The sequence below is a fragment of the Python bivittatus genome, unplaced genomic scaffold (assembly GCF_059951505.1).
Source record: "Python bivittatus isolate LINGU-HERP-01145 unplaced genomic scaffold, Pbiv_v1 ctg000220_np1212, whole genome shotgun sequence".
Lineage (NCBI taxonomy): Eukaryota > Metazoa > Chordata > Lepidosauria > Squamata > Pythonidae > Python > Python bivittatus.
Genome location: NW_028277048.1, coordinates 5,680,332 through 5,703,584, shown reverse-complemented (window position 1 = coordinate 5,703,584; position 23,253 = coordinate 5,680,332). Strand labels below are relative to the sequence as shown.

Below are 23,253 nucleotides of genomic sequence, written 5' to 3'. Positions count from 1 at the left end.
GAAAATGAAGTGGCTGAAGGCTAGGGCTTGGTCTGGAAGTTGCCTGTCTGTCCAGCAAAGGACAAATATAAGTAGCAGGCATGGTCCCGCAGGAGACAGGATGCCAGGGACCAGCCTGGTAAATTGGTACTTTGTATCTGATTAGATGTCCCATGGTGGTCATTGGTTGAAAAGAGCAGTCCCCCAGCTGCTTCTTGCAAAAGCACCCCTACTACCTTCTCAAATATGTCCACCCCCCCAAGTCTAGAGACCCTTGTTTATGGCTTTACTGCATTATGAACTCAGCAAATTGTGATTTATGTAATAAAACATGGCTTTGTTAATGAAACATACCAACCCAGCTATAAAGTATAACTTTCTATTAGAAATCATTTCATCAAGAGTCAGCTAGAAATGAAAGATAAAAATATGGTGGACTTTAAGAAGATATGGCAACCATTTCTTGATTATCTGATGTTAGTTGAGAAAAATAATGTATTGATTACTGGTTTTGTATATTAAAGAACTGTTTTAATAGAAATAATAGTAAAATAGGTAAAACAAAGATAAGAGTTTAAAAGTAACACAATTACTAGTATATCTTACAATGTTTGACAGCTGGAAACCACATTTTAAATGATTTTTTTTTCTTCTCTTTCTTTCTTCTTTGCTTTTTTTCTTCTTCCTCTCCTTTCTTTCTTTTTTTTCCTTTTTTTTCCTTCTTTCTTTTTTATATGTGTTTTTGTTAGATTTATGTTTAATGCTTTATTTTATTTGTTGTATTTAATGTAGTCTGTATATAGCATTTTACAATAAAGATATTAAAATAAAAAATAATAATAATAATAAAAAAAGAGTCAGCTAGAAATGATGTTGGGTAACCGTTGTGAAACTGCAAGCTTTTAAGAAAATAGAACCAACAATCTTGTACCCATTATGTTTAAAGCACATCTAGACAACAAACAAGCTTTTGAAATATAAAATAAAGGCTATTTGTGTTATTGTAGAAATAGGCACTTCACCTTTATGTATTTTCCAAAGGCTGCTTTTAATTTGCTACAAAACTAGTGTCTTTAATGAAGAACCCTGATCAGCTACGTTCACATCACCTACTTAAAGAATTAATACATGCCTGTTTTCCACCTTTAAAAAAAAAACTGTAATATTGCTCTCTCCTTTACTATATAGCTATCACATTCCAGACTGAACATTTTATACAGTATCTCTTACAGATTTAAATGTTACACTCCCATTGCTCAGCATTAAGTTTCCTGAAAGAGAGAATTCCATCCATTGTAACATTTCTTACAACTGAGTTAGACATTAGCAAAGTTCTACTTGATGTGCAATGATTCAAAGGCCTAAAATCTTCTCCTGTAAACTGAATAAAATCGATTTATTGCCTTAAAGGATTTAGGAAGCCACTGGCTGAAGGAAACAAATTACTTAATATTGCTTAAGGTAGTCGTTTAAACAACTTCCTCAGGTGTGACTTTCTCTAACACCTAACAGAATTCTCTTTGATGCAAATTTTAATGCTGAGTGGCGTGTGGTAGTAATATTTAAGTCTGGGCCCCTTCGTTTTCTGTTATTTAGGAATTGTATGTTCCTTTTTTCTTCTGCAGATTTTTTCATTTCAGGAAAATAAGCATGTGAGTGGGTGGAGTAAAGGAAATGCTTATTTCCTGAAGTGACATACTGTTTTTTTAGTACTGTACTGTTCTCATTCCATATATCACGCTTGAAAGTCCTCCATCTGACTAAGTGACCCGTCTTTTGTGCTTCAAGTTTTGGTCCCTCAAGCTGGTTAAAATGACAACTGTCCTGCTTCTGATCATGCCTGTCCTTCTCTTCTGGGTGCCTACTAGTAAGTACTCGATTTTGCAAAAAACACCTGAATTTACATTTAGTGTGGCTGGCGGGATCTAGAAGCTGATTAATGAAGGAGCAAAATGGAACAGAGCATGTCAAGTGGAGTATCTGAGTTTGTGGGAATGTTATATATAATGAATTTCGTCCAATGATGTTGCATGCAGTTAGTAACCTTAGCAGTTCGTAACCTTGTGATGACAACGTACTGCAGTATATGGCAAAAAGAAAAAAAACCCTTTGGTTTACCTGATATAATGTAATTTTTTAACAATAGCATGTTTAACATTTTCTCACACTTTCTCTGGAAGAGGGAAATTTCTGATACGGCTAAGCTAGAACTCACAGGAGCCTTAACTAGCATAGAAAAATATGAGGGATGTGGGGAAACAGTACCAACATAAATTTTGCTGTTCTCACTGCGGATCCCTGCCTTGCCACAGGAAGAATGCTGTCAAATGGTGGTGTACTGTGGGCAGGGTGCATTAATTCTGGTGGATTCCCCTGGCTTTCTCCCTGCCTCCCTCATCAAACATCACCATCCAGCAAGAAAACATCCACAAATCACTCTTCTAACAGTGGGACAGACATGGGTCCTCACATCTGCCAGATGTTAGCTGCTAGCAGATGAGAGGTGTAAAGGGTTAGGGTGGCAGTGTGGCAGGAAAAGCACATGGGATGGTTTTGGAATGCACTGGGAAGGACATGTACCCCCCATGCAACTGTCAGCTGTTGGCTACTAATTACTGACAGGAACACGGGGGCAACATGGTATAGTGGCAGTCTTCCTCCTGCCACACTGTTTACACCCCCCTTCTAACAGCTGACAGGCACATGGGAGAGCCTGTGTGGCGCCATAGGATTCCTGGAGCACCTTGCAACCCTCCCATGCATCTATTATCTCTTAAATCAGGCTGCTTTAAAGCATGGGTTTAGCACTCTTCTAAAAGAGGCTTAAACCCATGTAAAGTAATCCAAGTCACAGTTTAGAGGATCAAGGGAATGGGTTGTGTATGCCGAGAAAAATCTACCTTCCAGGTGATCACGTAACTATCTTGTAGTGCTTAAAGCAGCAGCGAGAGAGCCAGCTCTCAATCTGTAATTAGTGCATTGCTGCTGCCATCATTGGTCACCTGCTATTTAGGCTAATATATGTCTCCGAGCCAGGATCAGCTCACAAGTCTGGCAGATAAAAGAGAAAGCCTGATCTGAAAGAACTGGACTCTCCTACTGCCCAAAGCAGAATGACCCTGGAGGACAATGCCCAAGAGTAGCAACAGCTGAGGACACCTTAAGGCTGGCTCCGGTTTGGGTAGGGAATGAGCTGAAGGCAACCTCAGGAGGACACAGCAGGAAAAGGAGATCACCAGGGCATGTTCATGGGCCAGTCAGGTGCAAATGGAGAAAGTAAGAATATCCAAACAGCATTATTTCTCAGCAGCTATTGAACATGAAAGTAGACTGCACTACTGTATGTAAGCCTTATGGAAAGAAAGGTATCGTTCCCATTTGTTTAAAAGGGGATACAATAATGCAGGGGAATACTTTGGTGGATTGTGCCCTGTTAGTAAAAACTCACTCTGTCACTTGGAATTCAAAACCTTTCTTGCTGATCGTCATGGTACCTTGCAGGTGTGCTTGTATATCTGTAAATGGCAACCAAAGAGCCATCTTTTCCACTCCCTCATGCCAGTTTGAAGATTTCTATGATTGTTTTGAAGCCTACCGTCCTTGCACTGCTGAGAATGAGGAGCAAAACGATTATTGTCCACCCCTGCGTTGCCGAGGACTAGGGAGACACAGGTTGCTTCAAGTCCACCCTTAGGCACAGAAGCTTGCCAGATAATGTCGGGGAAATCCAGCTCTCTCAGCTCAGCCTATGTCATAAGGAGGGGAGGGGGGGTCAAGGGAGGGTAAATGGCATGAGTAGTGTGACTCTACTGCAGTGTAAACTGCCCCTTTTCCAAATGTGTCATGATGTCGAATGTACAGTAGGTACAAAAGGGGTATTGCTAGGATTGTGACACTACTTTCATCATTTTGACAAAAGCACTGTATCTTTAGGATGATTCTGCTCCCCAGGGTGTTGGAAAAAAAGGGAGAATGGAACACTGTGTACACCACCTTAAGCACCTGAGTTAAAGACAGGATATGTTTTTAACAAATATTTTTCTTAGTTATTTACTTACAAGGATTTATATACGGCCCAGACCCCAAGATTCCAGATAGTTTGCAGGGCAAAAATAAAATATTTGCAACTCAAAATCAGCAGAATAAAAGGACCGCAGCCCAATACTTGCAGCCCAGCAGACAATTGCGATTGGCCACCAACCTCTCCCTGCTCAAGCACACAGACAGGGCAGATGGCACTTGGGGTTAACCACAGTCAATCCATAAATATAATTGACTGAAATGATTCAGACTTAATAAATAGTAAATCAGAAAATAATCAGGGCATAATTCATAAATTATACCAAAAAAGCATATTAATCCAAATCAGGAAGAAAAGTACCGTATAAGGATACTTAGTACAAGCATTCTAAATACTCAAGGATGTAGTGAAAATATGGTACCCCCCGCTGCAAGTGAAGCTTCAAATTCCCTGTGTTTTGAATGCCCAAATTTCATTAGGCTGCTGCTGTTTTTGAATGGTTATTTATTTATTTAGCTATGGCATCTCATACATGGACTTGCATTAAATACTAACATTTAGTCTAACTTAAAAGTGGTTTAAAATACAATATTAAAAAGATCTAAATTCAAATACCAACGTCTAGGCCATCTAGCCACTGAAGCGCAGCATCATTTATATATATAAAAAAATCAGATACTGGGCCTTATATGCCTTCAGCTTATAGCTGGTCACAATGTGATCTATAGTTTGACGTGCAGCCCCGCAGTCACACCGAGGTGACAATGTGATATCCCATTTATGCAGTGAATCCTGGCAGATGCCATGTAAGGTGTGAATCCTATTCAAGGTTGTCCATTGCTGACGAGATAGGTCAAAACCTGGCACCTTTTGCATAGGATCATCTATACGTCTTCCTGTATCTGGGCGTACATCAACCCATTTAACTTTCCACTGGGAGTCGATATTGAAGTTGTTATACAGATGTTGTGCAAGTACCAGTGGGGGCTTCCTAGATTTAAGCCTTCCAAGCAATAAGTGAATGGTCATTGTCTGTTGGTGATGTCCTAGGGCTTACCAATTAAAATTGACACTATATTGATTAATTCTCAGAGCAAAACACCATTAAATTATTTGTTGATATGATTCCAATTGGGCTTTTTGTATCTAAACTCTCCTAACCTTAAATATGCCAACTCCAAATGCTCTTGGCCCTAAAAAGCCCTTACTGTAAAAAAGTAAGACTCTACTTTTACCTGGTATCTCAGAAGTCCTTTATATTAAAATAAAAATTATAAACAAGTATAATTCTATATATCAAATATAGTGAAGTACTGTATAGGACTATGATCTGTGAATATATACTCTTACTTATACCCCACAGAGCTAATCAAAGTCAACATTAACTTTTAAAGTTAAGAGAGTTACATCAAATTACATTTGTGTCTCTATGTTCCAGTAAAATAAACTTGTTTCTCTGTATCAGAATACTACATTTTCGCACATGTCTCTTAAATTTCTCATAATTTTATCTAATGTCTCATAAATTTATTTATTATTTAAATTTATCGTAACTTTCTCTTAATGTTATTTTTCTCTGTTAGTTTTGTAGGCTCCAATAAGTTATAAAAGTGACTTATTTCTCCAGGGTGGGATGGGATTGCTATAAATAAAGATAAATGTCATGGTTTTAATTAAGAGAAATTTAGGTGTGTGGTCTTTGCTTTTTCCGACTTCAGAGTTGCTTCTAATATTGTACAGCATTTCAAGCCCTACCCAAAATTTAACTTGCAATTTGACATCTTTTCCTTGAATACACAGAGAAACCCAATATGGATTATTTAAAGCAAAACTAATTGGTTATGTGCCATCAAGTCATTGTCAACTCTTAATAACCATATAGATAGAACGTAGGGACATACATAAAGCAAAACTATGTAGGTTAAAACGGTGGCTCTGCAAAGCAAACCTTCATGCCCATTTAAAGCAATCTTTGCTTGAAGAGATCATGCCAGATAATCACTTCCAGTCTGGAATGAGCCTGATTCAAGGTTTGTTTGATTCAGGTTCTGTCTTCCAGTAAACTTAATGTTTTGTTCACCATATTCATAAAGCATGAGTTTGGTTCAGGTGTTACTGATGCAGGCTATACTGTATTGTTTTCCATGTTCACAGAACATCAAAAAGTGATCAGGTAAATAAGAAAGTACAGTACAATAGCGTACAATAAACTGAATTCAATCCAACTCAGCAGTTCCTATGGGGGAAATTAAAAGGGAAAGCCCCTTTCTCCTTGGAAGACCTAAAGCTCGCTAGATAGGGAGAGGCGGGAGCACCTGCAGAGGGGGAAACAGACTGTGCACAAGCTTCACAGACTTGCAGAGTTTTGTTTGATTGATTGATTGATTGATTGATTGATTGAAGGCACTGGTGCTTCAGTTTAGCACTGATGATCCCAAATAAAATAAAACTGCCTTTGAACTGGCACAGTCCTTGTGTGGAAGTGCCCTTAAAAGCAGAACATGCTTCTTTTACTGAATTACCAGGCACTGCTAACTAGACCTCTCTTATTGTCACTGCTAGTAACAATTCCTGCTCACTGCTTGTTGAAACAGAGAGCATTTTGGTTTGCTAGATCCCTGAGAAATCCCTGATACCATCTGGATTCATGGGACAACTTATTTATCTTTAATGGAAGGCAGAGAAGCTGAAGGATATCAAGCAAGTTTTGTTTTTTTTCAAAATTGCCCAGATTGTTTGCCAACCCTGAGTCATTTGTTCTATTTCGGTTGAGTGGGGGTAAAAACTGTCAGACAAGGATACAACCAAGGAGCCTTTCTACAATTGTACATACTCATGGTATAAAAATGCCAGGACAACACTTTTTTTTCTATCTTAACATCATGATGTTACTTTCCTTTTCCACACAGCCCATGGGTGAGACTGACAAGTCATCCTTAGCTGCACCAGTAACATTTTCCTTTTAATTCTGACACCAAGTTCTGTCTTCAAGTGTCTATAATCTTTTAGGCTTTATCACCCATTATTGGCAAAGGCTGGCAAGGGAGACAGCAGATGATGTGCTGTTATAATTTCCTGTTGACTCAAGGATGGGTGGAGACCATCAACTCAGCAAATGAATTGATGACCATCAACTCAGCAAATGACTGAGAATTTGGAAAGTGCTAGTTTCAGTCTATCTGGAAAAGGGAATCTGGGGAAGAATGAAGAAAGTGTTTCAGTCAATATTTTGTTCTCTCTCTGTGACCCTGGAAGGAAACCCTGGCCCTTAGTTTGATCCTCAGGCAAGAAGTTAATTCTTGTTTTTCAAACAATGGAGCTCATGACTGAGGATTGTCCTTTTTCTTTCTTTTTTGCTCTTTTAAAGAAGTTCAAATGCTTTTTAAGCTTATCATTAAGAGTGTTCATGTCCCCCCAGTCAAATCCAGACCTCTCTTTTGCTCCTTACAAAATACTAGGAGGCATCTCTTTCCTCCATCCCTCTTCTGTTATCTCTAATTTGGCCCTTATTCCTTGGCCTATTGATCTATTCAATGGATCACACTGAACAATCTCAAATGAATTCTAATGACATTTTACTACAGTATTAATTTCCAATGGAGGTGAATATGTGTAGCTCAGGGTTGAACTGTGGAGTCCTTGGGGTTCTCTGAGCTTGGTGCTTTTTCTGCAAACGTTTCATTACCTGGCTAGGTAACATCTTCAGTGTTGGAATGGGATGGGGTTTGCTCTCTGTTTATATACTGTGGCATGGCCTGCCAGTGTGGGTGTGGGTGGCGGTGGGGGTTTTGTTTTGTTCCTCTGGTAGTTCCTTGATTAGGATATTGTTTGCTGCTTGCTTGAGTGCCCTGTGGTAACCTCTGCTTATCTGGGTGATAATTGCTGGTGAGGAGCTGTTCTGGTCTTTTATCTCTTTTGATGTCACAGCACTCTTTACATCCATAATCCCAGAACTAGCGAAAGAATCCATATCAGCAATGCTACACAACACACTGGACTTAACCAAATACACCCAGATCGAAATACACAGAATCATGGACCTCATCAACCTCTGCCTCACCATTTATTTTCAGTTTGATGGATAAATATACCAACAAATCAGAGGCACACCCATGGGATCACCACTGTCAGGACTCATAGCAGAGATTGTAATGCAACGCCTAGAAGCTATAGCACTCCCACAAATACAGCCTAAAATATGGATCTGATATGTAGATGACACCTTTGTGATAATAAAAAAGGAGCAAGTAGAGAAGACACATGAAACCATCAACAACATCTTCAAAGGAATAAAATTCACCAGAGAGGAAGAAAACAACAACACACTACCGTTCCAGGATATCCTCATCAGCAGAGGAAACAACAGCAAACTGGAAACCCAAGTTTATCAGAAGACAACCCACACTAATTAAGTACTCCATTACCAAAGCAACAACCCAATCTCCCACAAGAGGAATTGTGTAAGAACATTATTCAAGTGAGCACAAACACACTGCAGCAACCCAGAACAGCAGAGAAAGGAAAGAGACCACCTATACAACATCTTCCAACAAAATGGATATCCATGCAATGTTATCAAAAATGCCTGACCACTCAACCTACTACAGCACAAGGTATAAAAAGGATAACACTGCCATACATCAGAGTCATCTCAGAAACTACCAACAGACTATTACAACCAGGCAGCATCACCATAGCACACAAACCAACTAAAACCCTCCAAAACATCTTAAGTAAACCAAAAGACCCAGTAGCACAAGAAGAAAAAACAGGAGGCATCTACAACATACAGTGTAAGGACTGTAACAAAGACTGTGTAGGACAGACAGGCAGAAGACTGGCAGAGCGCATCCACGAACAGCAACTAGCAGTCAGAAGACACGATGAAAACGCCTTAATCTCACAACACATGGACAGACACAACCATAGTTTCAACTGGGAAACTGTCAGCATTTTAGACCAAGCTAAATCCAAAAATGCAAGAGAATTTTTGGAAGCCTGGTATTCAGACAAGGCAGTGATTAACAGACACATAGAGATCAACAGCATCTACACACTATTCAAAAGAGACAAAAGACCAGAACAGCTCCTCACCAGCAATTATCACCCAGATAAGCAGAGGTTACCACAGGGCACTCAAGCAAGCAGCAAACAATATCCTAATCAAGGAACTACCAGAGGAACAAAACAAAACCCCCACCCCCACCAACACTGGCAGGGCATGCCACAGTAGAGAGCAAACCCCATCCCATTCCAGCACGGAAGATGTTACTAGCAAACCCCATCCCGTTCCATCACGGAAGATGTTACCTAGCCGGGTAATGAAACGTTTGCAGAAAAAGCACCAAGCTCAGAGAACCCCAAGGACTCCACAGTATTCATTTCTTCATTCCCTCCTGCCTTTATCACAGCACCAATGCTGTCTATGCCACTGATGTGGAGATTTAACTGCTTTGGATTATGCTGAACTTCAGAGGGAAAACATCTAGCCCATACAGTGGTAAAAATGATCTCTCTGTGCCAACTATCGAAGGGCAGACAGAGGCTTACACTTGGCAAAACACATGCACAGTCCACAACGCGGTACGCTTGGAACAGAGATGTATGGGGAAGATGCCAACTTAAGTGTTCATTGCCAAGAATTCCATTGCAGAATTTTGTTTGTCAGTGTTTGATGGGTCTGGCTCAGTACAACAGTTGCAGGAAGACAGTTCTATTCCAAGGGAAGGGGATGTGTGATTTTAAAGCATTCGTTATGTCTTGGCTTGTTACAAACAAGTAGAAAGCAAGAATGCAATCAATGTTACAGTAAAGGGATTATTTTGTTGTGGACAGAACATGCTGTGAACTAATGGGAAACTATTTATTTTCCTTTTTCCTGGAAACCTGCCCTTGGACCTGTTCAGACAAGTTGCTTCCTTTTTGTCTTGGCCTATTCCACGTTGCTGAATAAATGTTTGCAAGTGGAACGGCATGGGTCACTTCTGCATTTAAGGGGAGTAGAGTTCACTATAGACAAAATGGGAAGCCAGTGTCCCATATAATTGGCCAAGAGGTGAAAGAAAGAATATCGCTCAGTGCCTCTCAGTCATGCAATTCTCTGCACAGAACTGCTATTTCAGGTTCACCTTCTTTTGAAAGAAGAGATCACTGGTAACTCAATGGTTACTCACTGATTATTTGCAATCCCATGAATAGAATATAGCCAGTAGTACTATTAATCAGAGTGAGATGGTGATTTTGGCTAATGGATGAGCAAAGGTGATGGCAGCCTTCCCATTCCCATTCCTCCTCAATTGGAGGACTGTCCTTTGGCCCTTGGATGCTATGGACAGTCTTAGCATCTATGTTGAGTTCAACTTCAACTAATATAAACATGTTACTTTTTAATTTTGCTTTCTGAGAACTTACTGGCTAATGCACCTTCAGTATAGTAGATAACAATACATTAGTGGTAGTTGTTTTGAATAAGATCTTCAGTACCAGAAACACCATCATTATCATCATTATCATCATCCCATTAACTTAACTAGATTTAGCAGTAATTTGTTTCTCCATCAGGGAATCATAGGTACTGTGATGACAGGTAGGGAGCCAGGGACCTGTCAGGAGAGCTTTTGTAATAGCCGACCTGAGTTATGATAGCAATTGGGACTGGGATTGCTGTCACTAAGTGATGCGGTTGTAAAGTGATAACAATCCCAGCAGTCCTGGTTGCCGTCGTAAGCCCAAGACATGTGGGTCATTAAGTGGGAAGTGGCTGGAGTCCTAGGTAAGGGGCAAGGAGTGCGGGGGTGCTGTGGGGTGCTGGGGGAGGCCAGGGGAGGTCCTGGGAGGGCTGGCACAGTCTGTGCGTGAGTTGGGGGAGGCTGGGGGAGGGGTTGGAAGGCCCAGCGCAGATCACATGGGAATTGAGGGAGGCTTGGAGAGAGCTTGGGAGGCCTGGAACAGGTCATGTGCGAGTGCAGGAAGGCCAGGAGTTGGACAGTGTGGCAGAGCATGAGTGCAGGGAGGCCGGGAGATGGACGGCACGGTGGGGCACTGGGGCAGGAAGGCTGGGGGGTGGACAGCACAGCAGGGTGCAAGTGCAGGAAGGCCGAGGAGGCTTAACAGAGCAACTTGCAGCCTTCCCTGCTCTCTTCCCTATTCACTTTGTTTGTGGGAAGCCGGCAGAGAACGTTGCAAATGGTGATCGTGTGACTGTGGGATGCTGCAACTGTCATAAATGCAAGACAGTTGCCAAGCACCCGAACGGAATCATGTGACCGTGGGGTTGCTGCAATGGCCGGAACTTCAAGGACTGGTCATAAATACCACTCATTCAGCACTGTCACAACTTTGAGCAGTCACCAAACAAGTGGTTGGTAAGTGAGGACTACCCATAGGGCTCATTTAATTTTCATCCAAACATCTTTTTAGAACTATGCTCCACCTGAAATAACTGCTCATCTTTCTTTGTAACCTGACCTTTGCATCCTGTTCTTGTTTTTCTAGTGCACCCATGTGAAGTGACTATCAATCCCAAGGTAAATAATGTGATGTTCGGGGCTTCTTTGAATTTGACCTGCATGGTTTCATGTAGCAGCTACAATAAACTGAGATGGGAAGTGGCTCTTCCATCCGTGACCAAGAAGGGAGATGGTTGGATTGATCTGTACGTTGCTAATGTAACTGAATGGACACTTCCATTGTTATGCTTGGTTAATTATGGAGTCTCTAATCAAACCTATGCCAGGACAGAAATTTTTGTTTACCGTAAGTATTCACAGATTATGTTTGCCATAAATATTTGGATTGTCAGAATTAGAAGGTATCATAAGGCTTGGGTCATATTTAGTTTCTAGAAAGAATACTGTAGAGACCCTGCATTTATTTCTTCTTATCAACTATAAAATAGTGGCAATTTCTGGCCAGGCACTTCCAGTGGAATCTTTATAAAACATCCATTGTACTTCTGGTATAGATATAAAGTGACACCACAAAGGCCAGGCAATGGCAGTTCCCATTAAGTGACCTTCAGATATGTTGGGATGGCAGTTTTCAGAATTTCTAGCCATTATATTCTAAGGCCTGACATCAAGATCTCCAGGATCTTTTGGGCTGGTGGGCACACTGGAAATTTTGAAAGCCTGTTGAGAACATGGAGATTGACTACGGTGAGGGAATCAGGAAACAGGAGTCACTAGGAGTTTTCAAAAGTACTGTAATGCGGTAAACCTGGAAGCCTAACAAAGCCTCTCTCTACTTTAACATATTCCCAGCTCAATCAAGGCAGAATTGTTCTGAGTTTCTTTCTCCTGCTTTCTACTTTCCCAGGACTTTTCCTGACATGCTATCACATCCTTGTACCAAGTGGCTGCCAAAATGTTGTCATGAAATGAAAAGAGTCAAAACCTGAGAAAAAGTATACTGTACAGGGAATCCCCGGGTTAAGAATGACCATGTTACAGACAACTCATAGTTAAGAACAGAGCCTATTGTAGCAAAATTCGAGGCAAATACATGATTAGAGTTCATTAGGCAATACTACTTACACAGTATTATATAATAATACTGTTCTGGCTTACGTATAAATTCGATTTAAGGACAGACCTTGGCAACGAAACTCATTCTTAAACTGGGACTACCTGTAATTCCAAACTTTGGCTTATTAGAAGAGGAACAAGTCAGAGTTTACAAATCGTGCTTAACAACTTGCAGAAGCAGCTTCCACAATGTCTAACCTTGGCATAAGAACTAGCAACCAGGTCTTCTTCCAAATCCCTGCCCACTGGATGCTCTGGCTGGGGCTTTTAGGATTTGTAGTTCAAAACATCTAGAGGGCACCAGGAATTCTACTTCTGGTTTAGTCACTATTGCTGGCAGAAAGAGGCAAGCACGATAATCTAATTTATTTATAATAAGCCAAAATTAAATGTAGTTAATAATGATACCTGTGCATATGGAAAAACTAAATCAAATAAACACTATTCATTGTAATATAAATAAGAAACAATTATTTCTCATCAATTTTTCCCTTTCATCCTGCAGTTTTGCCATTAAGACTAGGTTTCATTTTTCTCTGAGACAACTTCACACATGATACTATCTGTTGTCGTTGTTAGAACTGTAGCAAAATTTGATGTAAATACACGATTAGAGTTCATTACGCAATACTACTTACACAATATTAAACAATAATACTGTTCTGGCTTACATATAAATTCGATTTAAGGACAGACCTTGGCAACGGAACTCGTTCTTAAACTGGGACTACCTGTAATCCCAAATTTTGGCTTATTAGAAGAGGAACAACTTGCTCCAGTTCAAAAGTGTATTCAGTAAATATTTATATGTCTTAAGGATGAGATAGGAATTTATCTTCTGTCTTGGTTGGTTATTAGATCCTATTCAGAGGAGATCAAACCAAGGAAGTATGAACCATGTAAACATACATTTTACCTCTGTGTAAGTTTAGTTCCTATTAAAATATAAGCATCCTTATAACAAAATATACACGAATCCTTCCATAACTGGAACTTGAATCATCAGTCATCTGAAATGAATTTGCTACTTGAGTTTTCTAACTCAGACACCAACATGATGCCTGTTAAGCAGAACTCATTGTTCCAAAACAGGGATGTTAGAACTTAGACAATGCAATTTCCCATGTGCATCTCTTAATACCAGGAAAAAGGTCCCTGATGAAGATGTATTGTGCCAACCTACACTTTCTTCTACATCTAACTTCCATGTATTTCTAGGCATCAAGCCAAAAACTAATCAGTTATTTCAGACAAATAGTCACAACCCATCCATTTCCATTTCCTCTTCCCATGACTGGGAACAAGCTATTCATCTTGATGAGGTCCATCATCCAGCTCACAGGATTACCACACCCATGGTAACAAACTTGTCTATACTGAGTTGTCCTACCTATTCCATAAGGAAACAGGAAACTGGCAAGTTACAGAGGAAAGCAGCAGCTTCTGGCAGCGTCTTTACTTCCAAGAAGAAGCATCTTTGGGAGTCCTGATGAGCATCTTTGGGAGCCCATTAGCAATTTAAAATAGAGGAGGGCCGCACTGCAGGGCTTTCCTTGGAAGCAGATCCATCTGTCCCTTCCCACAAAAGTAAAAGAATAACCTGGGCTGATCGAGAGCTTGCTGGGGGACCAGAAAAGATATAAGGGAGCAACTTTCCATTTTGACTTTTAGTAAAGAGGTGGTTTTACAACTGGCCACATATCCCATGGTGGCCATTTTGGGAAGAGGCAGGTCCCCCTCCATCAAGACAGCCATGTTATAAGAACGCCTGTGATATACTGTCTACGTTCCAAATGGATCGTACTCGAAAAGTTGTATTGCCCCAACTTGTGACACATCTTCCCACTCTCACAGCTAAACAGAACTCTTAGTTGAGGCCTCCATGATGCCTGCCAGTGTATTCTATTTCCATTGTTCCAAGACTATGGGAGTCTACATATCAGCATGATTTGTTTCTCATAATAATGTTACTCTTCAGATTGAAAAGCAGTCTTGGTACAACTGCCATAGTCACCATTAAATGGTGTGGGAGAGAATATTTAATCCTCATCATTGATAAAATTAATCAAGTCACAGTACCAAGATATATCAGAAACCAATTTTTTTTCTTCCCCCCCATGCTCACATATGCACTTTATCCAGACTATTCAAGAGCAGAATTTCATATTACGTGTGATTCTGTAGACCTTTTTGCAAACTGTTACATTTTACGGGGCGCAATCTTGGGAAAAACATTGTGGAAGGTCAGGGCTTCCTCTTGATCATTTATTTATTTAAATTGATATGGCTGTCCATCCTCTGGGTAGCTTATGAGTTAAAAATAAAAAAAACAGTACAAAAAACAACCCAAAAAATGACCACTTTTCATCTCATGCTGTTGGAAGTTACACAAAAATGCCCAGCAAAAGGTTAAGATACCCCCTCCCCTCCTGTTTTAATTCTTATGCTCAGCTTTCAGTGTTGCTTTTCAGTTTCACCCACACAAAGAATCTCCTCTTTGGGCCTGCTTTTTCTTGCACAAAGTTCAGGTTGTCATATGTAGTTGATGGGCTGTGTTCAGGTGTGAAAAAATACTAATTTTCTTTTCACCGTTCATGTGCTGATTCTCTACTAGCCGTACAGAGCCATGGAGATGGCCTTGAGAGAAATACTCAAAAGCCATCACAACAACAAAAAGGGCAGAAGCATTTGTGGAGATGTGGAAAGGAGGTAGAATTAGGAAGAGACTCAGGCTGGCTCCTCCCGGACTCACTGGAGTGTAAGAGGGAGAGGAGGAACGACACAGTCAGACTTGCAAGATTCTGTTCATATCGCCTATCTCAATAAAGCTGAGTTCCAGTCTTCTTGTGGAGTCTGTTTCCTGGTCTGGACAACCTGGAAGGGCTGACACTAGCTGAGATGGCTTATGACAGGAGTGGTGAACCTTATTTCTATGAACATGTTGGCACTGAATGACATGCCAGGGGACTGCAAGGAAGAAAGTGAGCTGGGCCAAAGCAAATATGAGAATAGAGTCAGGAGAGGAAAATCCCTATTAAATATAATAATACAGTGTTTCTCAACCTTGGCAGCTTTAAGATGTGTGGACTTCAATTCCCAGAATTCCCCAGCCAGCATACTCGAAAAGTTGTATTGCCCCAACTTGTGACACATCTTCCCACTCTCACAGCTAAACAGAACTCTTAGTTGAGGCCTCCATGATGCCTGCCAGTGTATTCTATTTCCATTGTTCCAAGACTATGGGAGTCTACATATCAGCACGATTTGTTTCTCATAATAATGTTACTCTTCAGATTGAAAAGCAGTCATGGTACAACTGCCATAGTCACCATTAAATGGTGTGGGAGAGAATATTTAATCCTCATCATTGATAAAATTAATCAAGTCACAGTACCAAGATATATCAGAAGCCAATACTGGCTGGGGAATTCTGGGAGTTGAAGTCCACACATCTTAAAGCTGCCAAGGTTGAGAAACACTGCAGTAATATCTCTCTTCTCCCTCTTCCTTTTGTCTCATGCTCATCTACTAAGCTTTTCCATCTTAGATTTTGCATACCATGGGTTCATCTATAACTGCATCCATTAGACAATCTAGGGTCACTTTCACAATGTATGGAAATAACATTAATATTAATAATAATAATAACAACATATAATACTAATAATTCTTGATGGCATTACTATCTCCAGGAGGCCAAGATTGCTTGGCCTCTTTGAAGAGCTAGGTCCCATTTATTTTTCTAAATACTGGTCATTCCTATCTTTTGTTATTCCAATCTAGAATTCTCTACTCCAGCTATATATCCAGTTTCTGAAGTTGTGAGTGATCATTTGGACAAAATCGTGTGCAACATCTCTAGCTTGAAGGTGAGCGGCTCCGTCCCATCTAACATCAACATTTCCCTGAGCAGAGGTGGTAGTATCCTGAACAGTAGCAATGGAGAACCATCTGTGGAATACAACTTTATGGCTAATTTAGAGCAGGATGACGGGGCTGAGATCCTCTGTGAGGCCAACCTCCTGGTGGGTTCACAAGAGCTGAGAAAAAATGCAACTCGAATTTTGAAGGTTGTGGGTAAGTTGCATTTATTCTGTGGCAGATTTCTTTTCCTTTAGGCTAGAAGGGATTATTTGTTATTAGATGTCATGTTTCTCTCTGACAATTTGTACTGGCTTGGAAAATCTAGGGCTTGTCCTTGATAGTGAGATCAGCATTTAAGCAATCACATCAAACCCACCTTTCCTTCCCCTCCCTTCTCACAAAGAATGCTGAAGATTATTTCCTTGTTCTTGTCTGCAGAACATTTTTGTCCCATTGCTGACTAAATAAATGAGTGTCAAGATTTCAGAAGCACCATACGTTTCTGCAGAAACTGTTCAGCAATCATGGAGTGACTATGTACCCCCAGGCCAAGGATGCTCTTGTCACATTATTTACACCAGATATTACTTGCCACCCTTGCCATAGTTGAATTGCTGGGGAGGCTAAGCTGTGGGAAATATCTTGGTTTCATTCTTGGAGTTCAGTACAGTGAAGTGAGAATAGGATGTGGCAGGCTGAGACCTTCTCTTCCACTTGACTAGTGTAATTTGGCAGAGGGAGCATGTAGCCAGCTTTGTAGCTTGTCCATGCTTGCATCTGATGTCAAAGCTAGAGCTTCTTTAGTCCAGCGCTCTGTAGGATCTGTTTTGCTTTGGGCACATTCTGGTAGACATTAGTTTCCCTAATGACTGGGTAATAATGGTGCTATACTGTATTGATCTTCTGGCCTGCCATCCATTACCAGGTTTGCTTTTTTCAATGTAACACCTTATAATAACTTTATTTTTTATGAACATGGGAATTTCACCGTCCAGGTATCCGTAGCAGGAGGAATGCTAGCAGTACTGAAGTCTGGCTAGTGTTCATCTTCCCCTTAACAATAATTAACTTACTTGCTTAAATTAAAGAGGTACCCAGACAGCCTACATATATTTCTTCTTTCATTATAAAAATGCCATCTCCAGCAGCACAATGTTCATTGTTCAGAGGCTGTCTGTCCTAAAGTGCTTTATGAACTGACCATGAAACAAGGTAATTACATGATCAGTCCATGAAGTGCTGTGGGAGAAGCATACTGTGAGTATATGGGGGAGTTCCACAGTAAATCTAAATAAATGTTTAGGATTCTCAGCCATCCTCTACATCTACAGTAAATCCCCTTTACTAAAAGATCTAGAGGTCCCCCCCCCCCGGATTTTTAATGACAAATCTTTATCAAAACAGAACAAAACAGAATATCTGATAGGAAAGTGGTGCCTGAAGAGTGGACAGAGAAATGGAGCAGTCTTGCTTGTATACATTTCTGTGCTATCAGTCAATGCTGTACATGAAATGGTAGACAAGATTTCTGTAACTCACCTCTTTGGTTTCTTCTTGCAGCTAAGCCTTATAATGTCAACATATCAGCAACTCATGTGACCTACAAAGTGGATGCAAACATTGTGGTGACATGTGATGCTAAAGGAAAACCCCATCCAGAATTTTCCTGGGATCTTCCCCCCAAAGCTGATGTAGAGTTCTCAAACGGCAATAAGACTGTAACAATTCGTTCAGCTAAGGAGTTCCATAATGGGACTTACCGTTGCCTAGCCCATAATGTTTACGGCAAGAATTCAGCACAGATTGACATTGTCTTTGAAGGTAGGATAAATGTTTTTATTTTTCAGATTTGCACATTTCTCCTTCTTTTACTTATATCCATGTTTAATATTTACAATTAAAAATTTGACTGGCAAATTTGCAGGTGCTGGGCAGTAGTGAGGTGGTAGTTCTCCAGAGGAGCTTTCACTGGCCTAGTGTACTCCTGATGTGTGGGGAACACCAATAATTCTGAACCCACAAGCTGAAGGTTGCCATGTTTGGGGAATATGGGTGTTGAAATCCAGCACATCTGGATGGTACCATGTTGGGAAGAGTGCTCTGGAGAAACATCTCAGGAATTTCAAGGGAGATCAATATATAGTAAAACCGGCCACATTTTGAGAGGGAAAGATTGACTTCCCTACTCTGTCCTGGTCAGCGTGAGTTGCTATGAATAAATGTGAGAGATACTGAAGCTCCCAATCTCTGGAAGAATGTTCTAAAAAAGGGAAAAGCAGCTTCACATAGACATGGCCTCCTGGCTTCCATGTAGTATCATCCAACTGCGATTGAATGGTTGGTTGCCCTGGATTTTGTCTCTCTAGTCTATTTCTTCCACATTTTAAAGGGACAGGAAGAGAAGAGAAGTGTTCTCATCATGAGACCCTGGGAGGAGACCATTCCTGACAGCAGATATTGGTCCCATAAGAACCATAGCATGGGTGCTATTAATCTGCACCATAAAGCACTGGAGAGTCAGTTCTCAAGGAGGCTTTAGCAGAAGTGTCCTGTGATGGAATGTCTCCAAGGGCCCATCTAATTCAGCATCAGTTTTCATCTACTGCTTCCAGGAAGACCACAAACAGACCACGAGAGCCCTTTAAGCCCAACCCTGCTGCTTGTCCCCAGCGGCAGGGGACATATTGCCTCAGAAGGTGGAGACAGCAGTCTTACCAGCTCTGTGGTTTCCTCAGTCGCAGAATGAAATGGATTCTTGATCCAGTTGGTCAGAGAAATGTCAACAAAACAGCAAAGTGCAATTACGCACATGCAGAAAGTCAGCAAACGCTTCTATAACAATCTCAGGTCCAAGCCATCTCTTAATGTTCTATTGCAGGGAAGTCTCGCATCTGGGTTATAGTCCCGGTGATGACGGTGTTAGTGTTGGGTTTAATCATCATTGTTGGTGTCTGGTACTTTTGCCGAAAATGACCATTTTAACAGAGGGCAGATCGGGATTCCTTTGTGATACGGAGGCAGAATTTCCTGACCAGCCACAGCAGAAACCAGGTTAAGAAGAAATCTTTGTTCTCATTCACAAGCCTACACAGCAGCAGGGACAGAAGTTGGATGATCTTCTCTATGGAGCCCGATCAACATTCATCTGCTGATAGAACCAGAAAATGTTCCTCTGAGCAACCAAGAGCCTTTGTAGGAACTGGAATGTGTGCCAAACTAAAGCAAGAAGTTGAATAGAAGCAAAACCTCTATCAGACATGAGATTTAGCTACCTGGGAGCTTTTTACTTGGAAATAAAAAAGTGTTTCTAGTCCTTAGAGCTGGGGATCATATATATAAGGGTTATACCTGCTGAAATCTCAGAATGTGAATAAGATTCCCAGTTACTGCAGATAGGATTCTTTATTCTTCCCCAAGTTTAAAAAAAATTGAATAATGTAAGCAAATTAACATAAATCACACATTTTTCAACTCCCTATCAGATGTAGGTTGCTATATTCAATATAATATAAAATTTTGAATTGGCTAAAGTTTATAAACAGTTCTACTTTGTCCCTCTTCCCTAATGCTTTGCTGCAGCTTATACAGGCAGCTCTGTGTTCAATTAACAAGTAAAGGTTATAGAAGTTCACATCTTTCATTAAAATAATTTTAGCCTTTGGCTGCAATCTTATGCAAAATACCAGGGAAGTGAAACTAAAAATTATGACTGCCTATTTTTCAGTTGTCTGCATTTATGGATGTTTTTGTTTTCATTCTGCTTCCATCAATAAAAATACCTTGATTTCAACTATTTTAGACTTGTGGAAGTCTGTACCCTTGCTCGCAACTGGGGGCTCTGCTTAAGAAAAAAAAGGCCTACTTAAATTTCAGAAACATATCAGTGATGGTGACTTTTTTGCAAATGGGAGGTTTGTGAGGTGTGCCTGGGTATCCACTGGAGAAGAGGAAAGCAGTTTGGTCAAGCTAATCAAGGAGAATCACTTGTCTGGGGAAAAAGTTTCATTGATGGTTTATGATCATTGAAGACCAGAGTGCTATCTCAAGGATCAATGGAGTACCGGTGATGGGATGAAATCTCCAGGTGGCTGGGGCTGAAATGTTGGGTACTTTTTGTATTTTGGGAAGATCTTTTAAGGCAAATGAGGTGATCAAATCCTAACAGAAGCTCAACACATATTTTAGCCTTTATTTTCAGCTCTTAAAAATCGAGCATTTGTGCTGCCCAGATTGAGGTGTTCCAAAATGGGACTGGGGCAGGCCATATGTGGCTCACGGGTTCGTCATTTCTGATTGACTCATACTCTCAGGGCACATTCAAATGTTAAACATGAAGCCCGTCGCTAAAGGACAAGTAAATTGCATCCCTGATGCCTCTTCCTTACATTTCCATGGAAAGACTCTCAATCAGAAGAACTTTTTTTTGGGGGGGGGTGGCAGCTGCTGCTTGCCAATTGTGGAGAGCCATAGCCTATAACCAGAACTAGCTCAGAAGTGAAAAAAGAAATAGACCAGCTGACTGGATCACATCTCTGATAAAGAAAGCATTTAAAGAAAAAGGAGGTAACTTTAATGTGCAAGGCCGTAATTAGCATTAGTCAGTTGTGGTATCAGCTCCTTCTTGGTCAAGAAACAGCCAAGGGCCTCTTTTCCACATCAAGTTTAGATAGAGAAAAGTTGCCATCTTCCCCAGTCACCTGTCACATCTTAAACGAAATCAGTCTTTTTCCAGGAAAAAGGCAAATCTCCTTTAAGGAGTTGCGTTCAGGCCCCTTCATGCTCCAAAGCATCTTATGCCCTTGATTCCAAAGGACAGTATGGCCCTAATAAGAATGATGAACAGGAATGCAGTCCAGTCCAGTATAGTTTTCATTTGCCTTGCATGGGTTTGCCACATGATGGAGCTATACTGTCACAGGAACAGCGTACATCCCTAGTTGTGTATGAAGTACAATTCTGGTGAATGATTCAGTGTGACTCTAAGGGACTTTCCCTGTTGTTCTCCAGAGTGTGGGCACCAATGTTGGCCACTGATAGCTAATTACTGTTTCTAGTTGGGAGTGGTTTGAGTTGAAACCTCTTATCCGGAAGGTCCCTGGTTGGGGAAACCCATCACAGGCTGAGGTACTTCCCTTAGCACAGGGACATTTGGCTGAGGGAAGAAGGAGTTTTTTGTAGATAAGCAGAGATGAATTAGGAGATGACAAGCAGCCAGGAGCCCTAGCTGGACAAGCGTTTCTTATCCCCTTTCTTAGACCCTCTTTATGGACCTGGCAGGTGATGCCTTCACGAAACTGGTTATCTAGCACCAATTTTCTTTCTGTAGTCCATTTTCCCTCAGGTTCTTGTACTGTATTACAAGTTTCTTTGTTTATTATAGGGTCTTTTTAATATTTGTCCACCACATGATCACTTTTGCAGTATGAATACTGAATCAGATCCTGATTCCTGAATCTGCAAAAGTTCCTCCACTTAGTTTCTCTGGCAGGTAAGATGTTTTCAGATGGTGGCTCTAATCAGGCTTATTTTCTTTGGGGTGACAGATTACTGGAGAATTATGTTTTTGCAATAGTTGCATTTTGTATCTCTCTTTCTACACACACACACACACACACACACACATTTCCAGTAGTTGTCTGACTTGCATAGCAAAAAAAAAAAAAAAAAAAAGAGTTTGATGGCTTTTTAAAGACTAAGAACTTCATTTTTTTCCTAAATGTTCATGGATTATAGTCTACTATCACAGATAGATGGAGCCTGGTGCTGAGAATAGAATAAGTACGCATGTGCACACACACCCAGGAAGAAAAAGAAGCAAGGGGAATGGTAATAGGAGAAATGAGAGAGAGGATGGATCAGAGGTTTTCAAACTTTTACAAGGCACAGAACTTGTTAATGAAAAAAAATTCCTGGAACCCCTGATCAAAAGGCAAAATTCTAATGATAGACCTTGATACTCAGTTCTTTTATCTGCATGATCTATTTAGAATATTCTTTCAAAAATATATAATAATAAAGAAAATAAAACAAAAAAGAACGCTTCCACAGAACAGTTTGAAACACCCTAGGATAGATGTTGTTCCTTACTAAAGCGATAGTTAGATAGGATATATGGATTAGGGTTTCTGAGAAAGCCATTACAACTTGGCTTGGGGGTTGTTTAATGTAACTGACAATCCCGGCATATATGTATATGTGTTATTGGTTATTATCACTGCAATTTTGTTTTTTGTTTTTTCCCTTTCAGCTTGATTTACAGATATTGGGTAGGTATGCCACTCAGCAAGTAGAGTGGAATTTAAGCCCAATAAATAAACAAATAATGTAGATATGTTAATTAATATGTGATGTGATAAGAAGATGGTCTCTGTAATCCATGAGAACTGGTGTTAAATATTGTGAAGCATTTTAGCTCAGCTGTGTCTTGATGAAATTGGTCTTCATCATCCCTTTCTTAAAAGCTGCCACCTTGATTTCAGTGGTAGAGAAATATAACCCCCTCCAGTTGTTTTGGATATTGTTATTCTGGAGGTCAGATTTGTGCTCATTGATTCCCTGGGAGGCTGACCAGTTGGACAAAGTCAAGTCCAAGTGGCGTTGTTGATTGATTACCACCTATACCAGGTTGGGGGGGTGAGCAAGTATATATGTCCTTAATAAAACTACCCACTGTAGCATCAGAAAACGAGCATAGTGATTATGCAGTAATAAATGTATTCGTCTTTCAGGATCCTTCATGCACTTCGTTATCTCTGTGTGTGTATGCAAATAGATAAAGCGCATACACAAGGGCAAACAACATTGTGCTATCCTCCATCAAAGCCCTCCATCATTAAGGAGTCTTCAGTTATTTATTTTTTATTT

The 23,253-nt window shown here is 40.5% G+C and overlaps 1 protein-coding gene across 2 annotated transcripts; it reads left to right on the top strand.

Moving 5' to 3' along the window:
- The first annotated feature begins 741 nt into the window (after positions 1-741).
- LOC103056107 (neural cell adhesion molecule 1-B-like) lies at positions 742-20,176 on the top strand. Of its 2 annotated transcripts, none has more exons than XM_007441557.4 (5): positions 742-1,846; positions 11,495-11,755; positions 16,309-16,602; positions 17,950-18,210; positions 19,268-20,176. In XM_007441557.4, the coding sequence occupies exons 1-5, from the start codon at positions 1,792-1,794 to the stop codon at positions 19,360-19,362; spliced, it is 966 nt and encodes a 321-aa protein (XP_007441619.1). In that variant the 5' UTR covers positions 742-1,791; the 3' UTR covers positions 19,363-20,176. The 2 variants fall into 2 exon arrangements, with proteins under 2 accessions (XP_007441619.1, XP_087993836.1); XM_088137710.1 differs by lacking the exon at positions 19,268-20,176 and adding an exon at positions 18,314-19,261 and having other exon boundaries at positions 754-1,846.
- Positions 20,177-23,253: the final 3,077 nt, after the last annotated feature.